The sequence below is a fragment of the Macaca fascicularis genome, chromosome 11, assembly GCF_037993035.2.
Source record: "Macaca fascicularis isolate 582-1 chromosome 11, T2T-MFA8v1.1".
In the NCBI taxonomy this organism is placed as follows: domain Eukaryota; kingdom Metazoa; phylum Chordata; class Mammalia; order Primates; family Cercopithecidae; genus Macaca; species Macaca fascicularis.
This window is the reverse complement of record NC_088385.1, coordinates 72,274,787-72,299,759: the sequence shown is the minus strand read 5'-3', so window position 1 is coordinate 72,299,759 and position 24,973 is coordinate 72,274,787. Positions and strand designations below refer to the sequence as shown.

Below are 24,973 nucleotides of genomic sequence, written 5' to 3'. Positions count from 1 at the left end.
CCAACATGGGATGACAAAGAGGGTAGGGAGAGAGAAAGGGATTTAACTCACTCTTTTTTTTTTTTTTTTTTTTTTAATTTGAGACACAGTCTCACTCTGTTGCCCAGGCTGGAGTGAAATGATGCAATGATGGATCACTGCAACTTCTGCCCCTGGGCTCAAGGGCTCCTTCTACCTCAGCCTCCCAAGTATCTGGGACTACAGGTACATGCCATGATGCCCAGATGATTTTTGTATTTTTTTGTAGAGATTGGGTTTTGTTATGTTGCCCAGAGCTCAAGCAATCCACCCACCTTGGCCTCCCAAAGTGCTGGGATTACAGGCGCGAGCCATGGTGCAGAGCCACTCCTTTTTAATAACAAAACATGCCCTAAACAACAGGATTAATTCATTCATGAGGGTGAAGCCCTCATGGCCTAAATCACTTCTCATTCAGCTACACCTTCCAACACTGTTGCATTGTGGGTGACGTTTCTAATGAACACTTTTGTGGCATCATTTAAACCGCAGCAACACCCATGCAGCCAGCATCTAATAAAAAAATAGAACATTTTCAGTACTTACACAAGCTCCCCTTGAGACCCCTCCTACCTAGTCACTAACCACTGCAACAGCCCATGTGAAAGGTAACCTCTGATCTGGTTTCTACCTCAAAGATTACTTAGCTGATTTTTGAACCTTATATAAGGGAATTGTATAGTATGCACTCTTTTGTGCTTGGCCTGTTTCTCTGAATACTATGTTTGTGAGGTTTATCCATGTTGTTGTGTACAGTTGTAGCTTTTTAATGCTTAGTACTGTATAGTATTTCAGTGTATAAATATATCTCTATTATATTTCTCTATATAATTATATATAATATACAAATATATAACATGGAGATATATAATAGAGAGATTCACACACTGAAACATACATATCTCTATATCTCATTCCTCTCTTGTGGCTAGAAACATTTTAGTATACATCTTTCGGTGAATACGCTTGGGGTACACCTAACAGTGTAGTTGAGTTATAGGGTATGCATGTATTCAACTATTACAGATACTGCTGAACAGTTTTCCAAAGTGGCTACTGCTTTACACTCCCACTAGCAGCACAGGGAAGTTCAAGGACCTAATTTTAAGATTCTGACTGAGAAAAGAACCCTACACATTTGCTTCTTGTGCTGTTGGTTTGGTGTTGAATTATAAGTGACTTTTCTTTCATTTCTCCATTTTGGCTCTCTATGCCATGTGAAAACACACAAAGCCCTCCCTACAAACCTTCCCACATCCTCTGGTGCAGTGTTTGCCATAGAGTGTGTTTGTGGCAGTGGACAGGGGAGGAGGTTCACTCTCCACTTTCCTAAAGTTGAAAGTCCTCTTTGGTGACTGTATTAGTCCATTTTCATGCTGTGTTAATCTGGTGGCCTGTATTAGTCCATTTTCATGCTGCTGATAAAGACATACCTAAGAATGGGTAATTTATAAAGAAAAAGAGGTTTAATGGACTCACAGTTCTACACAGCTGGGGAGCCCTCACAATCATGGCAGAAGGCAAAAGGAACATCTTTTTCAGATAAACAAACAAACAAACAGAGGATTTGCCTTCAAAAGACATTGACCAAAGAAACTTCTAAAGAATGAATGAACTTCAGGACTAAGAAAATGATCTCAAAAGAGACATTTAAAAAACAGAAGAGAATTGTGAGCAAAGAAATTAGCAAACATGTAGGCAAGCTGTCATTATCTTTATGTATAGTCAGTATAATAGAGTTTATTTTGTGAGAGGGGAAAAAAGTAAAAGAACTAAAAGTGTATTACAAAAATATCCAAGTTGAGAGGAGGATGCTCAATGCTAAAGTACACTAACTTTGTTGAGTTGATCCAGATATTGAAAAACCCAGATATTGTTAAGTTCACTACACATGATAAATTCCAATGGCAACATTTTAAAAAGAGAGGTTATGACTTTCTAACTAGTAGAACAAAATAAGTGAAAAAGTAAAGAAAATCGATTTTTCCAAAAGCATTGCAAAAGCAGAAAAACCTAAAGCACAAAGTAATATAGTTTAAACAAATTCAAATATACCAACGGTCCTAATATTTATACTATATTAACTCAAAAGAGATTGTGAAAATGGATTTTAAAAAAGAACAGTCCCGCTACCTACTATTTAAAAGAGACTCGCCAAAATATAAACTAATGGCAAGATTTAATGTAAAAGGTATATTAAAAAATATATGCCAACCTCTATCTTTGTTTATGGGTTGGAAGAAATAATATTGTTAAAATGTCTATACCACCTGATATGGTTTGGCTCTGTGTCCCCACCCAAATCTCACATTGAATTATGATCTTCAGTGTTGGAGAAGGGGCCTGCAGGAGGTGATTGGATTATGGGGGTGGATATCCCCCTTGCTGTTGCATGGTAGTGAGTGAGTTCTCATGAGGTCTGGTTGTTTAAATGTGTAGTGCTTCTCCCCTTCACTCTCTCTCTCTCTCCTACTCTGCCATGTGAAGATTGTGCCCACTTCCCCTTCACCTTCTGCTATGATTATAAGTTCCCTGAGGCATCCCAGCCATGCCTCCTGTACAGCCTGCAGAACTGTGAGTCAATTAAACCTCTTTTCTTCATAAATTACCCAGTCTCAAGTAGTTCTTTATAACAGTGTGAGAATGGACTAATACAGAAAATTGGTACCAGAAGCGGGGTATTGCTATAAAGATACCTGAAAATGTGGAAGCAACTCTGCAACTGGGTAATAGGTAGAGATTAGAATAGTTTGGAGGGCTTAGAAGAATACAGGAAGATGTAGGAAAGTTAGGAATTTCTTAGAGACTTATTGAATAGTTTTGACCAAAATGCTGATAGTGAGATGGACAATGAAGTCCAGGCTGAGGTGGTCTCAGGTGGAAATGAGGAACTTATTGGGAACTAAAGTAAAGGTCACTCTTGTTATGCTTTAGCAAAGAAACTGGTGGCATTGTGCCCCTGCTCTAGAGATCCCTGGAACTTTGAACTAGAGAGAGATTATTTATGGTATCTGGTGGGAGAAATTTCTAAGCAGAAAAGTGGTCAAGATGGGTCTGGCTGCTTCTAAAAGCCTATACTCATTTGCATAAGCAAAAAATTAAAAATGACCTGAAACTAGAACTTGTATTTAAAAGGTAAACAGAGCATAGAAGTTTGGAAAATTTGCAACCCAACCATGCAGTGGAAAAGGAAAACCAGTTTTCTGGGGAGGAATTCAAGGCTGCAGAAATTTGCATGAGTAAAGAAGAGCTGAATGTTATTAGCCAAGACAATGAAGGAAATGCCTCTGTGGTATTTCCAATATCTTCATGGCAGCCCCTGCCATCACAGGCCTGGAGACCCAGGAGGGAAAAATGGTTTAATGGGCCGGGCTCCAGGCCCTGCTGTTCTGTGCAGCCTCGGGACATGGTGTCCTATGTCCCAGCTGCTACAGCTCCAGCTGTGGCTAAAAGGGGCCAAAGTATGGCTCAGGTTGTTGCTTTAGAGGGTGCAAGCCCCAAGCCTTTGTGGCTTCCACATGGTCTTGGATCTGTAAATGTGCAGAAGGCAAGAGTTGAGGTTTGGGAGCCTTTGCCTAGATTTCAGAGAATGTATGGAAATGGCTGGATGTCCAAGCCGAAGTCTACTGCAGGGTTGGAGCCCTCATGGTAAACCTCTACTAGGGCACAGCAGAGGGGAAATGCGGGGTTGAAGCTACCACACAGAATCTCCACTGGGGCACTACCTAGTGGATCTGTGAAAAGAGAGCCAGCATCCTGAGACCCCAGAACGGTAGATCCACTGACAGCTTGCACCGTGCAACTGGAAAAGCCACAGGTACTCAATGCCAGCCCATGAAAGCAGCTGTGAGGACTGTAACCTGTAGAACCACAGGGTCAGAGCTGCCCAAGGCCTTGGGAGCCCACCCTTGCATCAGTGTCTCCTGAATGTGAGACATTGAGTCAAAGAAGATTATTCTGGAGCTTTAAGATTTAATGACATCCCCACTGGGTTTCAGACTTGCATAGGGCCAGTAGCCCCTTTGTTTTGGCCAATTCCTCCCTTTTAGAATGAGAACATTTACCCAATGCTTGTACCCCATTGTATTTTGGAAGTAACTAACTTGCTTTTGATTTTACAGGCTCATAGACAGAAGGGACTTGCCTTGTCTCAGATGAGACTTTGGACTTGGACTTTTGAGTTAATGCCAGAATGAGTTAAGACTTTGGGAAGGCATGATTGTGTTTTGAAATGTGAGAAGGACATGAGATTTGGGAGGAACCAAGAGCACAATGATATGGTTTGGCTCTATGTCTCCTCCCAAATCTCATACTGAGTTATGATCTTCAGTGTTGGAGGAGGGGCCTGCTGTGAGGTGTTTGGATCATGGGGGCAGATTTCCCCCTTGTTATTCTCATGATAGTGAGTGAGTTCTCGTGAGATCTAGTTGTTTAAAAGTGTGTAGTGCTTCCCCTTCACTCTCTTTCTCCTGTTCCACCATGTAAAGATTGTGCCTGCTTCCTCTTCACCTTCTGCCATGATTATAAGTTTTCTGAGGCCTCCCAGGCTGTATTAGTCCATTTTCACATGGCTATAGAGAAATACCTGAGACTGGGTGGTTTATGAAGGAAAGAGGTTTAACTGACTCACAGTTCCAGAGGCTTAACCGGAAGCATGGCTAGGAGGCCTCAGGAAACTTACAATCATGGCAGAAGGGGAAGGGGAAGCAAGCACATCTCATATGCCACTGAGAGAGAGAGTGCAGGGGAAACTACCATTTATAAAACCATTAGATTGCATGAAAATTCACTCACTTTCATGAGAACAGCATGGGGGAACCACCCCCATGATCCAGTCACTTCCCACCAGGTCCCTTGCTTGACACCTGGGGACTACAGTTCAAATTACAATTCAAGATGAGATTTCACTGGGGACACAGAGCCAAACCATATCACCAGCCATACCTCCAGTATAGCCTGTGGAACTGTGAATCAATTAAACCTCTTTTCTTCAAAAATTAGTCTCAGGTAGTTCTTTATAGCAGTGTGAGAATGAACTAATACACCACCCAAAGTGATCTATGGATTGAATGTAATCCCTATCAAAATTCCAATGGCATATTTCACAGTAATACGAAAAATTCTAAAATTTGTATGAACCAAAAAGGCCCTGAATAGCCAAACCAATTGTGTGGGTGAGCATGCCTGTTCTCCCACCATCAAAATCTGTTCCTGGTCAAATGTCAAAAAGTAATTTATACTGAGATATAATTAGTCTTGAGTGACAGCCCATCTCCTTAATGGCTTACTATTTTAACAGAGATCAAAACAGAATACTGTTAATAGTAGTAGCTCATTTGTTAAGAATTTATCATCATCTTCTTTTGGAACAATAATACAAGATAGGGTATATTAATGTTTCTATTTTATAGTTGAGGAAACCAAAGCCCAGAGAGCTTACATAACATATTTAAGAGCTCCCAGCTAGGCAAGAGGGGAACCCAGGGGCCCAACCACAGAATCTGTGTATTTGCCATGCAGGATACAGTCCTGTGAAATTTCAGCACACTGAATTCTGCTCCACCTACAGCAGCCCCGGGAGGGTGAGCAAGTTAGAGCAGGATCTGCACAATACTGTACCATGCTGCCTTGCCATGGAAAAGCAGAAGCTAGAATGGTGGAATTTCAGGCAGCAGCCAGTTGGTAAAGATTTCATTCTGGGGAAAGAGCTTCTGTAAGACCCTGGAATTATACACCCTGGAGGCTGTCCCCATATTGACTCTTCCTTTGGCTTCACTGGGTAGCAATTGAGCCCCAGTGTTCAGCGATAGTTCACAAAGGACTCTGGGCTCACACACGCACTGGCCTAACTCAGCAGAACTTCTCTGCAGATGAACCCAACAACCTCACTGATGGGATTACAGGAGAAGCTCCTTTGGGTCTGCAGTCTGAAGTTCCAGGGAATGCAACCTACAACCCACACTTACACCCAGCTCCAACCCCTAGTAAAGACCATTTACCATCCTCTGAAATACCCTCCCTCCCACCCAAATCTCTCCCATTTGCTTAGGCTCTACTTCCAGATATGCCTTTTCCAGGAACCCTTGATCACTTCTTCAAATAAGGTTCAGGTCTCTGCTCCAACGTCGTCCCCCTGAGAAAGGCCTTTCCCAACTACCACCCTGGAGTAGCCCCTCCAATTACTCTCCATCTTACCAGCATGACTTATTTTTTCAATGCCACTTTTATCTATCTAAAATTACCAAAGCAGTATCTTGAGTAAAAAGAATAATAAAGCTGGAAGCATCACACTACTTGATTTCAAAATACACTACAAAGCTATTGTAATAAAAGCAGCATGGTACTTGCATAAAAACAGACATACAGACCAATGGGACAGAATAGAGAGCCCAGTAATAAATTCACACATTTACTATCAATTGGTTTTTCACAAAGGTGTCAAGAACACAAAGCCTCTTCAGTTAATGATGTTGGGAGAACTGGATATCCACAAGCCCAAGAAGGAAACTGGACTCTTATCAGACACCATATTTTAAAAATCAACTCAAAATTGGCCAGGCACCGTGGCTCTTACCTCTAATCCCAGCATTTTGAGAGGCTGAGGTGGGTAGATCACTTGAGGCCAGGAGTTGGAGACCAGCCCAGCCAACACAGTGAAAACCCATATTTACTAAAAATAGAAAAAATTAGCTGGGCCTAGTGGCACACACCTGTAATCACAGCTATTTGGGAGGCTGAGGCATGAGAATTGCTTGAACCCAGGAGGTGGAGGTTGCAGTCAGCCAAGATCATACCATTGCACTCCAGCCTGGGTAACAGAGTGAGATTGTCTCAAAAAAAAAAAAAGTCAAAATGAATTAAAGACTTAAACAAAAACTCAAAATATGAAGTTATTCAAAGAAAACATAAGGAAAAAGCTTCTTGAGATTGGTCTGGGCAATTGTTTTTTTGGATATGACCCAAAAAGCATAGGCAACAAAAGCAAAAACAGACACATGAGATTGCATCAAACTGAAAGGCTTCTCCACAGCTAAGGAAACAGTCAACATAGTCAAGAGACAACCTACAGAATGGGAGAAAATATTTGCAAATCATACATCTGATAAGGGTTAATATCCAAAATATATAAGGAACTCAACTCAACAGTAAGAAAGCAAATAACCCAGATAAAAATTGGACGAATAATCTGAATAGACATTTCTTAAAAGAAGACATACAAATGGCCAACAGGTGTGTGAGGAAATGCTCAACATCACTAATTATCAGAGAAATGCAAATTAAAACAAGATACTACCTCACGCCTATTAGAATGACTACTATAAAAAAGATTAAAGCTAAGTGTTGGCAAGGACGTGAAGAAAAGGGAACCATTGCATACTATTAGTGGAAATGTAAATTAGTACAGCTATTACAGAAAATAATATAGAAATTCCTAAAAAAATTAAAACCGGAACTACCATATGATCCAGCAAACCCACTGCTGAGTATATATTCAAAGAAAATAGAATCAGTGTATCAAAGAGATACTTGGACTCCTATGTTCAAAGCAGCATTAGTCACATTTGCCAAAGTGTGGAACCAACCTAAATGTCCATCGATGAATGAAGAATGAAGAAAATGTGGTATATAAAACGCTGTCATTTGCAATAACATGGATGAACCTAAAGGACATTATGCTAAGTGAACTAATTCAGGCACAGAAAGGCAAATATTGCATTATCTCACTTATATCTGTAATCTAAAAATACTGAACATAAAAGCAGAGATTAGAATGGTGGTTGCCACGGGCTGAGGGGTAGGAATGAGGAGATTTGTTCAAAGGATACAAAGTTTCAGTTAGACAGGATGAATAGTTTCTAGAGGTCTATTGTATAGATGATGACTATAGTTAGTTAGTTATGTGTTGTATACTTAAAAATTGCTGAGAGGAAATCTTAAATGTTCTTACCACACACACAAAATAAGTATATGAGATGATGGATATGGTAAACAGGTTCATTTAATTATTTCACAATGTGTGTGTATATATATATATTACATTGTATATCATAAATATACACAATTTTTATTTGTAAATTATACTTTGATAAAGTTGGGGGAAAGATGACAGATAGATATGATAGATGATAGAGACAGCTAGTTAGATAGACAGATAGATATAGATAGATAGACAGATACATACATACATATATATCAGCGTGTGAAAGCAGGAATTGCTACATTTTTTACCAAAGAAAATAAATACCATCCTAATTTCCAGGACCTGTGACTATGTTACCTTACATGGCAAAATGATAGGATTAGTGCCTTATAAAAGGGTTGGAGGGAACTAGGTAGGCCCCTTTTTGCCCTTCTGCTCTTCTACTATAGAAGAACACAGCATATCTAGAAAGCATCCAGCAAAGACATTTGACTATAATGCCTATGCTCTTAAATGGAGGTCTCCAAACTTCTTGATCCTACACCTCCATAAATGAAAAATGTTAGCATGTCTACCTAATATGTACATTCACTTTTAAATTATGTATGTTCACTGCTATAGTAATATAGTATTCAATTCTAAAATACATGCAAAGTGAACAATTTTAAAAGATGAGAAAAAAATTTAAAACATGAATTTTAAAATAATTTTAATGTTATTTAAGATGGCATAAAGATGTTTACCTTTACTGAAATAAGATGTTAATAATATCTTTAATGACAGCAGTGTGATTTGACTACATCCTTATTTTTTAAAACCTGGGTTTAAGAATTTGTGAAACAGTGTTTAAAGGTCTGGATCTAAATTCAATTTATCTTAATATTTGCGGAAGTGGTTGACATAGCTGAAAACTGCATTCTACAACAATGTCCCACATGGAAAGGTGCATGTCAGGCTTGCTTACAGATCATGATACTCATTTTTTAATCTCAAACGCTGGTGTACAGTGGTATCTGTGGAATTTTGACCAGCAGGTCTTCATATTCTCAGATGTCAATGAGTATGACTAACAATTATTCAAATAGAAAGAAAATATTCACATATTTTTAAAATACTTAAAAAATTTTCAAATGCCATTGAACAGCGTTAAAAACAGGTTTTAAAATTCTGATCTCAAGTTTTTTGAGCATGCAGTTATGAAAGATTCTTTAAGGTAAGACACAAACATGAGATTCTTTAAGGTAAGACACAAACATCTTTTTCTTCAATAAAAATCACACAATGGAAGCAGTTCCAAACATTCATTTTCAAAATGCTTTCTCCAGACCTGATTTTCTTAAAAAAAATAAAATAAAATAAAATAAAATAAAGAGCAGCAGCAATTATGCATTGTTGACATGGCATTTTTACCTGAAAGAATGGATTGAGTGTATTTTTCAAAGATAATTTTTAAATAGGATACTACGGGCAGACAATTGTCATCACAGAAAATGTCGGAAAATTTAAACTTTTTAAATTTAAATTTTAAATTTTAACTTGGAACTCATTTTTATGATTGTTAACCCTTTCATGAAATAGACCCAGTAAGTATAAAATATTTTCTTGGAACTCTTAAAAAGAACTCATCTTGATGAATGATAACCCTTCCATGAAATAGCTGGCAAGTATAAAATATTTTCATAGATATTATTTATCTCACTGCAAGGTATTATAAAGATTTGACTGTATTTCCATGACCTATGTTCTAAAATTAACCACACACAGTAGCACTTCTGGCTTCAGTCCCTCAGCTGAGCATTTGTCTACAAGTAAATAATGCATTGGGTGACTTTCACATGCAGCACTCTTTCCAGAACCTTCTCGTGGAATCTAGAAACTGTGGAATCAGGAATCTTGTGGAATCTGGAATCTCATGGAACATTCTTTTCCCCAACACTCCAGCCAAAGCAGCCACCTCACTGGTGTTCACACCTAACAGAGTTTGCCATAAAGCATTATGTTTATTAAATTGATTATTTCCATCTTTTCTTTTTTGGCTCACAAAAAAGTTATGCATTATTGAAACAAATGCAGCAAATACCATAAGCCAAGATGTGCTAGAAACATCTACTCTTAATGCAACTGCAAAGGAAATCTCTGCACTATGTAATTTGTTTGAATACTTGCTTTTTCACATCTTCACCATGCTGTGTCTGCATCTTCCAATTGCATTTACTTTCAATAAATACATTTTAGTTTGTGACTATTGTGATAATTTATTATACAAAGTGGAGATATCACTGTCACATCCAACTAAAATAGAGTCAAGAGGCCTTGAAAAAAACATGCAGGTGACAAGGGGACCACTTAAATAGAAACAACTTGCTGTGACTTCAAGACTAGTTTGTTTGTTTGTTTGTTTCTTTCTTTCTTTCTTTTCCTTTCTTTCTTTCTTTCTTTCTTTCTTGCTTTTCCTTTTCTTTTTCTTTCTTTCTTTCTTTTTCTTTCTTTCTTTCCTTCCTTCCCACCTTTTTCTTTCTTTCTTTTTTCCTCTTCCTTTCTCTTTCTTTCTTTCTTCTTTCTTTCTTTCTTTCTTTCTTTTCTTTCTTTCTTTCTTTCTTTCTTTCTTTCTTTCTTTCTTTCTTTCTTTCTTTCTTTCTTTCTTTCTTTCTTTCTTTCTTTCTCTCTTTCTCTCTTTCTTTTTCTTTCTTTCTTTTCTTTTTTTTTCTGACAGGGTCTCTCTCTGTTGCCCAGGCTGAAGTGCAGTGGCATAATCACTGCTCAATGCAGCCTTAACCTGCCAGGCTCAAGTGATCCTCTCACCTCAGCCTCACCTGTAGCTGGGACTTCAGGTGCATGCTATCATTCCCAGCTAATTTTTTAATTCTTTAATTTTTTTTTTTGAGACATGGTGTCTCACTGTGCTGCCCACGCTGGTCTTGAACTCTTGGCTTCAAAAGATTCTACTATCTCAGCCTCCCAAAGTGCTGGAATTACAGGCATGAGCCACCACACCAGGCCAAGATTAGTTTTACTGAGGTAGTAACTGTCACCACTGACCAACCAGAGCTCCCCAGCTCAGGCATAGCCACAAGTGTTAACAAACTTTCTTTCAAGACAATTTATGTAGTTTTTCTCTCTCCCAACAAAAGCCCAAACTTCTCCTTTGTTCTTTGGACACACCAGGGGCCACCCCAGTCTGTTGAGTGTGCCCTGACTTGTAATTCTGTTCTTTGAATATTCACAAATAACACCTTTTGCTTGGGAATGCATCCCTCCATTTTTATTTGATATTGACACTGTCTTCTTTCCAGATTATGGTAGTTACTGTCCCTGGGGCAGGAAAAGCAGTTGCAGAGAGACCATCTTTTCTATGCCTGGGTGAATGGTCATATCCTTTCTACTTTTGGATCCACTTCCAACACTTCACCCTTTGCTCTTTCAATGTTGTGAAATATCTCCAAGAGGTGCTCTACGGAGACCTTTTATTTTCTTTTGACAGTGTCACTTCTTCTGAGGCATTTTTATCCTTTCCATCACCTCCACTTTCCTCATTAATGTCAATAAGTTTGCCTTCACTATATTCTCTGGCTGCAAACCTAGAGTGTCTCAAAGGATGGCAGTGTGGACATCCATGATCCCCTGTTTCTTCTATAACGCCATTTATGTTAGATTCTATTTCACTTCCAGCATTATCGCTTTTCATTTCTTTGCTGCATTTTCTTATTTGTTAATACCTTATGAAGTTTTTCACAGTTAATCTACTGTGATAATTGAAATTTGAGCTGTGTTGCTGGTAGACTAGTATTATTTAATGAAGCTGTAACTAAAATTTGTGCATAATGGAATCATGCAAAGTGATGACTACCTATACTGTCAAAGCTTATTTTATTTAATTTTTCTTATTTTAGATAAACATTTTTATAATTAGTTTTAAAGTTTTCCCTACCTCCCAATACAATGTCATGTGTATTTGTGCTATTCTGGGCTTCTAACATGAACTTAAAGAGCTAAACAACAGAGGTAATCATGATAACTCCAAGACATAAGTTACATTTTAATAGGGCCCCTAAATACATAAGTACTGTGGGAATTTACACAGGGTCTGTTGGATGACATCCTTACCCCAACTACTGAGTCTTGGTTCCCATATCACTCTCTCTTCATAGGTAAACTATGAAACTACTTCTTTCATTGACTCTCTAGTTAAGCTTTTATCTTCTGACATTGTCTTAGTTATTTGTGTTGCTTTAACAAAACACTTGAGACTGGGTAAGTTATAAAGAACAGAAATTTATTTCTCACCGTTCTAGAGTCTGGAGGTCCAAGATCAAGGCACCAGCAGGTTTCGCTTGTATTGAGGACCCAATCGTTGCTTCCAAGATGGCACCTTGTTGCTGTGTCCTTTAGATGGGTTGAATGCTGTGTTCTTCTATAGTAGAAGAGCAGAAGGGCAAAAAGGGGCCTACCTAGTTCCCTCCAACCCTTTTATAAGGCACTAATCCTATCATTTTGCCATGTAAGGTAACATAGTCACAGGTCCTGGAAATTAGGATGGTATTTATTTTCTTTGGTAAAAAATGTAGCAATTCCTGCTTTCACATGCTACAGTGTGTCTGCACTACATCCTGCAGTGGATTCCAGGTACCCAGATTTATAATTTCAAAAGGTCACTGACTGCATTGTGGAGGCTAGGAGGAGGGGAGAGAGCCTGGAGACAGGAAGCCAGTTTGGCAATGCTGCAGAGGTCCAGATAAGCTCTGCCCTGAGCAGAGGGAGTAGACCAGAGGTGTAAGCAGGTAGGAAGGACCTGACAGAGTCTGCTTTCTTCTTAGGTGTGGGATGCACAAATGGAAGAAATGGCACTGAAACCTCTCCCTAAGCTCTTCCTCCTCCTCCTCTTCCTTTGGTTGTCTCTCTCTTTCTGTATATATACATACAAGGTATGCCTGTAGGTATGTATGTGTGTGTGTATATATAAGTATATGTGTCCATAGACAAACACACATACATATATACACATATACATATAAATACACACACATACATACATACAGGCATACCTTGAAGATATTCTATGTGTTCAGTTACTGATCATGGCAATAAAGTAAACATTTCAGTAAAGCAAGTCACACAAATTTTTTGGTTTCCCAGTACATATAAAAGTTATTTTTATACTATTGTGTAGTCTAGTAAGCCTACAATAGCATTATGTCTAAACATTGTACAAACCTTACTTAAAAATACTTTATTGCTAAAAAATGCTAATGATCATCTGAGCCTTTTTTTGCTGGTGGAGGGTCTTACTTCAATGTTGATGGCTGCTGACTGACTGGGGTGGTCGTAGCTAAAGGTGGGAGTAGCCATGGCAATTTCTGAAAATAAGACAGTGGTGAAGTTTGCTGCACTGATTGACTCCTCCTTTCATGAACAATGTCTCTGTAGCATGCAATGCTGTTTGACAGCATTTTACTCATAGTACAACTTCTTTCAAAATTGGAGTCAGTACTCTCAAACCCCACTGCCGCTTTACCAACTAAGTTTATGTAATATTCTTTTGTTGGTGGTGTCGTCTTAGTATTTTTAATTTTTGCTCTTTTCCCATTTATATACTTCCTTGTAAAAGTTCATGTAATGTTCTAAGTCCTATATTGCAATTTCAACAACATTCACAGCCTCATCCCCGGGAGTAGATACCATCTCAAGGAACCACTTTTCACGCTGGATGCAGTGGATCAGGCCAGTAATCCCAGCCCTTTGGGAGGCAAGGCGGGAGGGTAGCTTGAGCCCAGAAGTTTGAGACCAGCCTGGGCAACATAGCAAGAGCCTGTCTCAAAAAAAGAATAATAATAACTTTCTTTGCTCATTTCTAAGAAGCAACTCCTCCTCTGTTCAAGCTTTATCATGAGATTGTAGCAATTCAGTCACATCTTCAGATTTCACTTCTAATTCTAGTTTTATTGCTATTTCCACCACCCACCACCACAGTAATCTGCAGTTACTTCCTCCACTGAAGTCTTGAACCCCTTAAAATCATCCATGAAGGTTGAAATCAACTTCTTTCAAATTCTTGTTAATGTTGACATTTTAACCTTCTCTCAGGAGTCATGAATATTCTTAATGGCATCTTGAATGGTGAATCTTTTCCAGAAGATTTTCAATTTACTTTGCCCAGATCCACCAGAGGAATCACCATCTATGTCAGCTACAGCCCTACATAATGTATTTCTTTTTTTTTTTTTTTTTTTTTTGAGACGGAGTCTCGCTGTGTCTCCCAGGCTGGAGTGCAGTGGCGTGATCTCGGCTCACTGCAAGCTCCGCCTCCCGGGTTCACGCCATTCTCCCGCCTCAGCTTCTTAAATAAAAAGACTTAAAACTTTCCCCTTTGATCTTCAGAGTGGATGTTGTATTAGCAGGCATGAAAACAACATTCACCTCCCTGTACATCTCCATCAGAGCTCTTGGGTAACCAGGTACACTGTCAGTAAGCAGAACTATTTTGACAGAAATCATTTTTCTGAGTAGTAGATCTCAACTGCAGACTTAAAGTACTCTGTAAACCATGCTGTAAAGAGATATACTGTTATCCAGGCTTTGTTGTTTCATTTATGGAAAACAGTCAGAGTAGTTTCAGCATAATTCTTCAGGGCCCTAGGATTTTCAGAATGATAAATGAGCATTGGCTTCAGTTTAAAGCCACCGGCTACAGTAGACCCTAACAAGAAAGTCAGCCTGTCCTTTGAAGCTTTGAAGCCAGGCATTCACTTCTCTCTAGTGACGAAAGTCCTAGGTAGCATCATCTTCCAATAGAAGGCTGCTTCATTTACACTGAAAGTCTTTTTTGGTGTAGCCACTTTCATCAATTCCCTTGGCTGGATCTTCTGGATAACTTGCAGCTTCCCCATCACACTTGAAGCTTCGCCTTGCACTTTTACATTATAGCACTGTTATATTACACCTGGCACTCAAACCTTATGAACTAGCCTCTGCCAGCTTCGAACTTTTCTTTTGTGGCTTCCTCACCTCTCTCAGCCTTAATATAATTGAAGAGAGTCAGGGCCTTGCTCTGGATTAGGCTTTGGCTTAAGGGAATGTTGTGGCTGGTTTGATCTTCTCTCCAGATGACTCAAACTTTCTCTGTATCAGCAATAAAGCTGTTTTGCTTCTTATCATTCATGCATTCCCTGGAGTAGCACTTTTAATTTCCTACAAGAGCTTTTTCTTTGCATTCACAACTTGGTTAACTGTTTGGTGCAAGAGAATTAGCTTTAAGCCTGTCTTGGCTTTCGACCTACCTTCTGCACTAAAAACTAAACTTAATCATTTCTAGCTTTTGATTTAAAGTGAGAGACATGTGACTCTTCCTTTCACTTGGACACCTAGAGGGCATTGTAGGGTTATTCACTGGCCTAGTTTCAATATTGTTGTGTCTCAAGAAACAGGGAGGCACAAGGAGAGGGAGACAAAAAAAATAACTGGTTATTGGAGCAGTCACAAAACATACATTTCTTAAGTTTGCCATATATATAGGCTCAGTTGGTGGTGCCCCAAAACAATTATGAGAGTAACATCAAAGATTATTAAATGACAGATTGCCATAACAGATGTAATAATAATCATTAAAAAGTTTGAAATATAGCAAGAATCACCAAAATGTGACACAGAGACATGAAGTGAGCACATGTTGCTGGAAAAATGGCACCAAAAACCTGCTTAATGCAGGGTTGCAGTAAACCTTTAATTTGTAAAAAAAAAAAAAAAAAAAAAAAAGCACTATATGAGGAGCACAATAAAGTGAAGCACAGTAAAATGAAGTGTATCTGGATATATACACACACACACATATATACATATATATGTATATGTATATATATATGTCTTAAAAAGGAGGGGGGAAGCAAATGCAGAAAAGCATCTTATGAGACGATCCTAGACAACCACTACTTATCAAAATAATTAGTTCATCCCTTTTCTAGGGGAGGATAATTCATGCTTCTCCCAGTTAGTTTTCATTACATTTAATTCACACTTCTGCATAACCCTATGCAACATGCCAGTGTTATGCATAATTAGCTGCATGTCTGTTTTTCCAGCTAATTGCATGATGCAGGGAGTCTCACTCAGTTTGGGGTTTCCTGTGCCAAGCATGCTACGTGGTACCCTAGTACGTGCTCAATAAATCATGCTGAATGGATGAACTCCATATACTAGAGGGATAGGCTGGAAACAGAGACGGTAGTCGGTTTTGTTTGCAATTTTTGTTGTTGTTGTTCTTTGTTTTGTTTTGATGCTGTTGGTTAGTAAGGTAAAGTTTGTGATAGTACCTAGCAGGGTAAAGATTCAGCATTTGTAAAATTTTGACATGATCTGCAATCCACATTAGAATTCTGGGATTTGGTAGTGAGGAAAAAACACTGAGGAGATTTGAAGAGATCTCTGTTTCTTCCCTAAAGGCCTTTTCCCTAAGGGCACAAATAGAAGTGTTGGGCATAAAGAATCAGGAACCCCACTGGCCATGTGTGGGGAAAAGGCCCCTCCTATGTAATTGGATGTAAAAAAAGAAAATCTCTTTTAGACAGGCACAGGGTTTTGGCTGAAGTTCAGCGAAATACCTATTCTAAGCTGAATTTGGGTATAGCCCTAATAATTACAGTTACTCTTTAGAGAAAGAGCCCAAGAGGTTTACCTGGAGATTTTTTCCAGATGTAAGCAGGTATGCGAGAAGCGCAGTAATGAAGATGTAAACCGGATGAGGCCATTTTGTGCCCCATAGTCTTTCCTCCAATCGCTCGAATGCTAGGAGATGTTCCCCAGCAATCATAAGGATGATGCAACACAGCCATCTAACAAACACCAGATGCCTGAGTAGCCTTTTAAGCTCTGGTGTTAAAGAGAAGGGGGGAAAACCCCAAGTTCGAATGCCTCTGCAGTTATCAATCTGTCATGAATTGTAATCAAACAGAAACAAACCTCTTTATTCCATCAGTTCCTGGGATAGGTCCATCATGTGTGCTGCAGACAGGTTCTGAGTGTGGTGAGAGCCCTCACAAACCTGTCCTCCTCCTTCACCCTCCCATGGTAGAGTCTGACTTAGCGACACTGGTAAAGGTGCCCTACCCCCACCACCTGGGCTTTATATCTTTTTGGATGAGAAAGGATGAGCTGGATCAGCTATGCCAGAAACTGAATATTTTGGTTAAATGCATCTTTAGTATCACCTCTATTCTTTCCTTTTTCCGTATGAATCCCGAATAGGACTTTCTTTTGCTGTGGTAGTTAAAATTATCAGGAGTGTTACTTGGGTGATGGATGCACTAAAATCTGAGAATTTGCCACTATAGAATTCATCCGTGTTACCAAAAACCACTTGTATCCCAAAAGCTATTGAAGTAAAAAAATTGTTTTAATTTAAAAAAACAATTATTAGGAGTGTTAAAGTTAGCCCTTTGAAGAAAAATATGAAACTCTCTGTCACCAAAGTGTAAGAAAATCAAGACGTACAAAGGCTTAATTAGGCCTCTCTGAAATAACACAGTCTACAATGCAGAATGTATCTTGGAAGTGTGAATTGCAGTTAACTTGAAACAAATAAGAAATGCTATCTACATTTTCCCCCAGGTTCAAACTCACCACAACTGAACACTATCCAAGCAGCCAGTGTCGTACATGGGAGGCAGCCCAGAGTGGAGCTAGGGGCTCAGTGTTTGAAGTCACAGGAACTTGGATTTCAATTTTAGCTTGGCCATGGACTAGCTATGTAATTTGTCTTAACTGTTTTGAGCTGTTAGCACCATCATGTGTAAAATGAGGATAAGACTACCTACCGCACAGTAGAAATAATTGATCAAGTGCCTGACTTATTGACAGAGGTTATTCAATCCACAGTATCATTAAGGTAAAAAGAAATCCTGTGGTGGGATTGAAGGCCTTGGAAATAAAGTTCAGGCAACTGCAGCTTAACAATTATGACTCTCTCCTGGGCTGTCTTTATATATATAACCTCTTTTACTTTGCTTTCTAGTTATTTACACTTCTATACCTTGCCCATGTCAGGGCTGTGCTGAACTAAGCACTTATTAATTATTGATCAACTTGCCCTTCTGCTTATTCCAGAAAATTTGTCTGGTTCCAGTCTCACCTGCATGATAATTAGGGTGAGTGAGTATATGTTTACTGGGAATAGCAGGGTAGACATTGCAGGGAGGAGAGTTGAAAACCTTGAAATAAGAATGAGGCTCCTTGGCCAGACGTGGTGGCTCATACCTGTAATCTTAGCACTGTGGGAGGCTGAGGTGAATGGATCACATGAGGTCAGGGGTTCAAGATCAGCCTGGACAAGATGGTGAAACCCCATCTCTACTAAAAATACAAAAATTAGCCAGGCATGGTTGCCTACCTGTAATGCCAGCTACTTGGGAGGCTGAGGTGGGAGGATCGCTTGAACCTGGGAGGCAGAGTTTGCAGTGAGCCAAGATTATGCCACTGCACTCCAGCCTGGGCAACAGAGCAGTGAGACTACAAAAAAGAAAAAAGAAAGAGAGAGACAGAAAGAAAGAGAGAAAGAGAGAAAGAGAAAGAAAGAAAGAAAGAAAGAAAGAAAGAAAGAAAGAAAGAAAGAAAGAAAGAAAGAAAGAAAGAAAAGAAAGAAAGAAAAAGAAAGAAAAAGAAAGAAAGAAAGAGAGAGAGAGACTTCCTGGCATCTGTAATCTGACAAGTTGGTATGGCTTTGTAATCAACTAAAACTTAGGAAAATCTCATGTGGGCTAGGAATCCGATTTGGTTCCCAAATTTCAGGTCACCATGGTTTTATTTCATGAGGGTTCCATAAAAGCTCCTTACATCCACAGGACAGCCTTTCAGGTGTTTTGGGCAAGGGGTGTCAGAGCTGCCTCATACAGAGCTTACAGTCATTTTCAGGCCAATTCCTCCTAGACTGGCCCACAAGACTGACTTCTGGGAGTAAGTGGATGGGAAGCATTCTTGCCAGAATATTCTTCTATGGCAGAGGGCTTTTTCAGGTAAAAAATCATCAAAATATGGTGAAATTTCAATCTGCTGTGCAAAGCACAATGAGCTCTGGTTTGAAACCTGTATGGGGTGCTAGTAAGCTTGTCCCAAACACAGTTTTTAAATTCAACCTTTTTTGAATGCCAGTATCTTCCAAAAGTCATTTTGTTGTTAAGATCTGGGTAACAATAACAGTTTTCTGATAAAAAAGAGTTGAAGATTTCAGTACATGGCACCTTTGAAGAAATCTCTTAAATGGTTAAAAAACGTGATGATAATGTTGAAAGGAAGCACAAGAGAATGGAAGAGATGGGAAAGGTGATACGTAAATTTATACACTGAGGTCTGCTCTCTAATTCTTGGAATTACTGTGATGAACCCTGCCATGGATATCCTGTGGTCTAGAAAGGCACTGGGAAGCACCATTGGGCGGGCCAGGCTCAGTCCAGAAATGCACATAGGAATTAAGGTGGTGCTAGTGAATGAAGACAGGCTAGTCCTCCAGGACAAGACAAATGGGCAGTGAGGAACGAGAAGAGCTAAAAGGTATGACATTTTGGAAAAACTATCCACCACCCCTATAGAAAGAAAAGGGTGGCAGCCATCTCCTCCTCGGCATCATGGCCGCCCTCAGACCCCTTGTGAAGCCCAAGATCGTCAAAAAAAGAACCAAGAAGTTTATCCGGCACCAGTCAGACCGCTATGTCAAAATTAAGCGTAACTGGCGGAAACCCAGAGGCATTGACAACAGGGTTCGTAGACGATTCAAGGGCCAGATCTTGATGCCCAACATTGGTTATGGGAGCAACAAAAAAACAAAGCACATGCTGCCCAGTGGCTTCCGGAAGTTCCTGGTCCACAACGTCAAGGAGCTGGAAGTGCTGCCCACATGCAACAAATCTTACTGTGCTGAGATCACTCACAATGTTTTCTCCAAGAACCGCAAAGCCATCGTGGAAAGAGCTGCCCAGCTGGCCATCAGAGTCACCAACCCCAATGCCAGGCTGCACAGTGAAGAAAATGAGTAGACAGCTCGTGTGCATGTTTTCTGTTTAAATAAATGTAAAAACTGCCAAAAAAAAAAAAAAAGCCATTTTCGAGGGTCAGATATAAATGCCTTTAAAATTAATACTAATTGAAGTTTTCTCCCTAAAAGTTCCAAGGCGGTGGTTCTCAAATTTGAATAAACACAAGAATCGCATGGAGGGCTTTCTAAAATGCAGATTGCTAAGGCCCCAGCCCAGAATTTCTGATTAAGGAAGCCCAAGATGAGGCCTGGAAACTTGTATTTCTGGCAAGTTCCCAGGTGATGCTGATGCCTCAGTGTCTGAGGACTACACTATGAAAAGCAGTGCTCTAAGGCACACTACATAAAGTTGCTGGCCTGTGAATTTTAAGATCCCAGGAATATGACTTAAAGAATTGGCTGAAGAACAAAAGTCTTCATCACCTCACTTCTGCCTCCTAAAGTAAATAAATCAACAAAACAAAACAACTCAACATTTCAACAACAAATAATACAATACCAAAACTCATCTGTAGAGATGGCTTTTATCAGTGAAATCATCTGTAAGCAGTGGAAAGCTCCTAATATACTTCCCTAGAGACCAATCCTCGACGATAGTATAAGTTTTCTGTCAAATTTTTTTAACAGAAGCCAAGGCATCAGCGTGGTATCATTCCTGCATTTTTACCCGCAGAGTTTTCATGGTGGAACTCCCAAATCCATGTTTTAAGCAAAGAAACATACACAAGCTACTGAAGATTTTGCTGAGGTGAGGTGAAGGTTGAGTAATTCTGCAAATGTTTCCCTTTCCTCCAGTCTTTCAGATCCCTGGAGGCCTCTCCCAGGGCTTGTGGTATGGAGAGTTGGACCTGACCCTACTGTGAGAAACCCAACTTTCAAAAACTGCATCAGATGAAAGGCTCTCTATACAGACTACAGACTTGTCAGCTGGTTAAGGAGGCAAACAGAACAGTCTGCTACGAACTCTAGTCCATGTATCTCTGCTGAAAATAAAAGGAGTCTTTAGGAATCAAAGAAGAAAAGATTTTTATAAAGAAATTTTATTGCATAATTCTTGTATACAATAAACATAGGAAAAGGGTTTTTAATGAAAATTCATGTCATTTTTCAAAAGTTTTGAACTGTCTGGAGAAAAATTATTACAAAGCTATCTAAGGCAAAAATAATATTTAACCTTCAAAACAAAAGATAATCCCTGTTACCATTTTTTTTTTTTATTTAAAGCAAGACTTTTAAACACAATTAATACGGAGAAGTTTTCAAATTGCTACGTCATTTGCATTAAGAATTTAAATGCATCTAAGAAGTGAAGAGTATAAACACATGGGAATGTTCTCTAATACAACAGATATTGCTTTCTTCAGATCCATTCTGTTTGAACGTAGGGCTGTACTTTTTGCATTTTCTAATGGTACAGTAAGAGCTGGAGTGCAGAGAGGGAAAGTCCCATGCACTTCCTATGTTAAATGGCATAACTCCCACAGATCACATACACCTCGCCATATTGACTCAGTTCATTGCACTCCATATCCTGCAAAAATAAATCTAGTGCTCGACAGCTGACATTATTGCTCACTGACGTTTTAGTAATATATTTCTTTCACGTAAGACAGAAATATACTGAAATTTGATACCACTTAAACCCAAAAGCAATCTGGAATTAAACCACATGCATACATCCCACTTTTTTTCAATAGATGTTGCGTTTTTCTTAAAGTTGATCCTGGAAAATGTGGTAAAAGAAAAACTGGCTTTCCTTGAAACAAAGACTAAGGATTAGAAAAAGAAGGGCTTTTTTTGAGTGAAATGTTAAGCCCTGCAACATAAATGAAGGAACAATGACAATCCAGTCTCTGTGGAGAGGCAAGAGGCCTCTGATTGATCCTCCTTGTCTCCCTCAACACTGTGGCCCACATCCCACGGACCCCAGGGGAGGCTATCCCACAGAGCTGGAGCAGCCCAGAGGTGCTGTGTGTGCCTCTGAAGGATGGGCTGCAGGCTGTGGCAAAGCCCGAAGAGACCTATTTCTTTGGCCGCCCCAACATGGAATCCTGGGGTCACTGGGAAATACTAGGGCTTTCTCTGTGAGGTTGGGAAAGACTTCCAGGATGGTCTGGACACTGATGGCTGAGGTCTGGTCTTAAATTTTACACCTCATTTCTAGAAAGACGTGAAGTGTACGAATTCCCGAGTGAATCTAGGGCCTCGGGTGAAATGTCTTGGAATCTGAGGGAGCATCTGGATGCTCAGATGGAAACCTCTTATCGGAGCATCCAGATAAGATCAGGGCTCATCTGGAATCAAGCGTACATTACTATAAAGAGTCTACCGGGATGTCAGGCTTCTTAGAAAGGTGCCTGTAGAGAGAGACATGGAGGAATGTGGACATGGCCACACTGACACTGTTTGTCACAGCTTTTCATTCTAATTTCTTCTTGTTTCTTTAAAATTGTCAAATGTCCCTCTTCTTTTTTTGTCTTAGTGCTTACAAGGAAAGCTGTCAGTCTTCATAAGCTTTCAAAGAGTTACAAAAATACATACATATTTTAAACTACAATTCAAGATTAGCATCCAAAGCTACAAACACGATGTACAATCATCACACACCATACCTTCACACCTGGCTACAGCACTGTTGACTTATATCACCGTTGTTTATACTTGTGAAAACTTTATTGTGCACAGTGACATCCATTCCACCAGACTTAATGTTATAAAGCAACTGAGCAGAGCTTCTCAAAGTAAAACTAGCTGTGTTGCTACAAAGGAAAATTCTGGCTCTTGGCCCAACTGTTTCCATACCAATCAGCTAAGTCAGCCTCCTCTCTGCTTCTTTCCATTTCAAATGCCTGGGCTTTGGCCTTTGAGGCAATTAGAACCAGATCAGTTCAATTTTACAACACTGATCTCAACTGTATAGCAATATAGTGAATTTGCCCTGAGAGTATCAATACATTTTACAAATACTATGAGTCCCAGTTTATACATGAAGAAATAGGCACAGAGAGGCTAAATGGCTTGTCCCTTGTCACACAGAAGATTATGTTGAGTATGAAACTTGAGCTTCCGTTTTAGCTTTCCATGTGAATCCCCATGTCTCTCCAGAGGTCACCTGGAGCTCCGTGCACAAGGAACCCCCCCTTGGATTCTGTTTGTTACTTGTAGTGTCCTGTCAGTTTTTCTGCCCAGCACTGAATTTTTCAGTACTCAAGACTTCATCCTTGATCTTCTCTGCTCTCTCTCATTCCTGCTGCCTTGATGACGTGTGTTGCCCCTAATATTTTATTTTACACAGTGGAATTTACCAAAATGCCCTTCCAGCTGCAGCTGCTTTTAGGTGTGGAGAGAAGGACTTATAAAAAGGTGATGGACAGGCGTTCTTCTTTTTGAATTTTACACCAAGTGGGGCCCAATATTTTACAGTTGTTTTACATTCCAATGCTGCTTTCTTTTTCTTTTCTTTTCTTTTTTTTTTTTTCTTTTTGTCAGAATCTCACTCTGTTGCCCAGGCTGGAGTGCAGTGGTGTGATCTCAGCTCACTGCAACCTCCGCCTCCTGGGTTCAAGCAATTCTCCTGACTCAGCCTCCAGAGTAGCTGGGACTACACACATGCGCCACCATGCCCAGCTAGTTTTTGTATTATTATTACTATTATTTTTGAGACAGAGTCTCGCATTGTTGCCCAGGCTGGAGTGCAGTGGTGCAATCTCGGCTCACTGCAAGCTCCACCTCCTGGGTTCACGCCATTCTCCTGCCTCAGCCTCCCGAGTAGCTGGGACTACAGGCGCTCGCCACCTCGCCCGGCTAATTTTTCGTATTTTTAGTACAAACGGGGTTTCACCGTGTTAGTCAGGATGGTCTCGATCTCCTGACCTCGTGATCTGCCCGCCTCAGCCTCCCAAAGTGCTGGGATTATAGGCGTGAGCCATTGCACCGGGCCTCCAATGCTTTCAATGGAAAATAAAATAAAATAAAGGCCTAACAGTGAGGTAATGTTTACTTCTCTGCCACAACACTCAGTATGCCCCTTCAGATCTGGCAACAATTTAACATAAGGAAAGACTTTAGACCTTCACACCCTTTTAGCGAGGAAAAAAAAAAAATGACCTTAGCTCAAACTTTCCACAAAGCTGAGCAGTCTCATTAAGACATCACTCCATCCCTATCTTAGGTGGGTCTGTGCAAAAGCCTCAAGGCCATGTGTCTTGCAGGTCTCCATGCCCTGCACTGCCCAGCTCTGGTCTCTACACTGCAGAGGAGATCTCTATTTTCACATTTGAAGACCATGAACCCTCTGCTTCTGAATCAAAGGGGGAAAAACTGCAAAAGAAGCCATGTGCTCAAAGAAAAGAATGCCAAAGGGTATAAGTGGCTTGTGAAGAAGTTTCACAAAGCTGTCTCCATTTGCTAAAGCTATAAACTGTTATTGATCTAGTCAATAGCAAAATACATGGATGGCCAGGGCTTCTGTTTAAGCAAAAGAAGAAAAAATATCAATAGCACAAAACTGCCCTTATAGTTTTTGAAAAAATATATCTATTAAGATAAACAATTTTGATTTTTTCAATAAGCTGTGCATTAAGTACACTTTGTTTCCATCACTCTCATTACTCTAGAGCTCCGCTTTGTCCACCTGGGCTGGGCTGGCGACCCCACTGCCTCCCTCGGCGGCGTCACTGCTATCCGCAGGTGTGAAAGACAAGGCAGCCGAATTTATGCAGTATCTTTTCCCAGTTGGACGAGGCCCATCATCAAAAATGTGCCCAAGGTGAGCACCACACTGCAAGAGAAGAACAAAACATCAGGGAAAAGCATGTACAAAGCAGGCTTTGAGAGGAATTCACATTAAGCAGTTTAAATGGATGATCAGCCTGTAGAGAAATGAAGGAAACCATCGTGGATGATTTCTAATCCGCCTGTCAATAGCCGCAAAGATGGTTTCTGGCAGGCTTTGTGCCACATGCTGAGAATAAAAAACACCAGAATTGTGCATATCAGAAATCGTTTAAGAGCCACTGTAT

The 24,973-nt window shown here is 39.9% G+C and overlaps 2 protein-coding genes and 1 long non-coding RNA gene across 5 annotated transcripts in view; 2 read left to right on the top strand and 1 right to left on the bottom strand.

Moving 5' to 3' along the window:
* LOC135966261 (uncharacterized) overlaps positions 1-23,486 on the top strand; it is a 169,670-nt gene extending 146,184 nt beyond the window's left edge. Inside the window, exon 4 of the long non-coding RNA XR_012420444.1 lies at positions 20,748-23,486. This is a non-coding gene — a long non-coding RNA (uncharacterized lncRNA). The remainder of the gene's footprint in view (positions 1-20,747) is intronic.
* On the top strand, positions 19,518-20,014 carry LOC102117348 (large ribosomal subunit protein eL32-like). Its single transcript, XM_045365566.2, has one exon. It carries the CDS (start codon positions 19,546-19,548, stop codon positions 19,951-19,953), a length of 408 nt encoding a protein of 135 aa, XP_045221501.2. The 5' UTR covers positions 19,518-19,545; the 3' UTR covers positions 19,954-20,014.
* Positions 20,977-24,973, bottom strand: part of MSRB3 (methionine sulfoxide reductase B3) — a 195,551-nt gene continuing 191,554 nt past the window's right edge. For all 3 annotated transcript variants that reach the window (XM_005571455.5, XM_005571453.5, XM_015431158.4), the window contains one exon: positions 20,977-24,732. In XM_005571455.5, the coding sequence (XP_005571512.3) occupies positions 24,565-24,732 (168 nt within the window). In that variant the 3' untranslated portion in view covers positions 20,977-24,564. The remainder of the gene's footprint in view (positions 24,733-24,973) is intronic.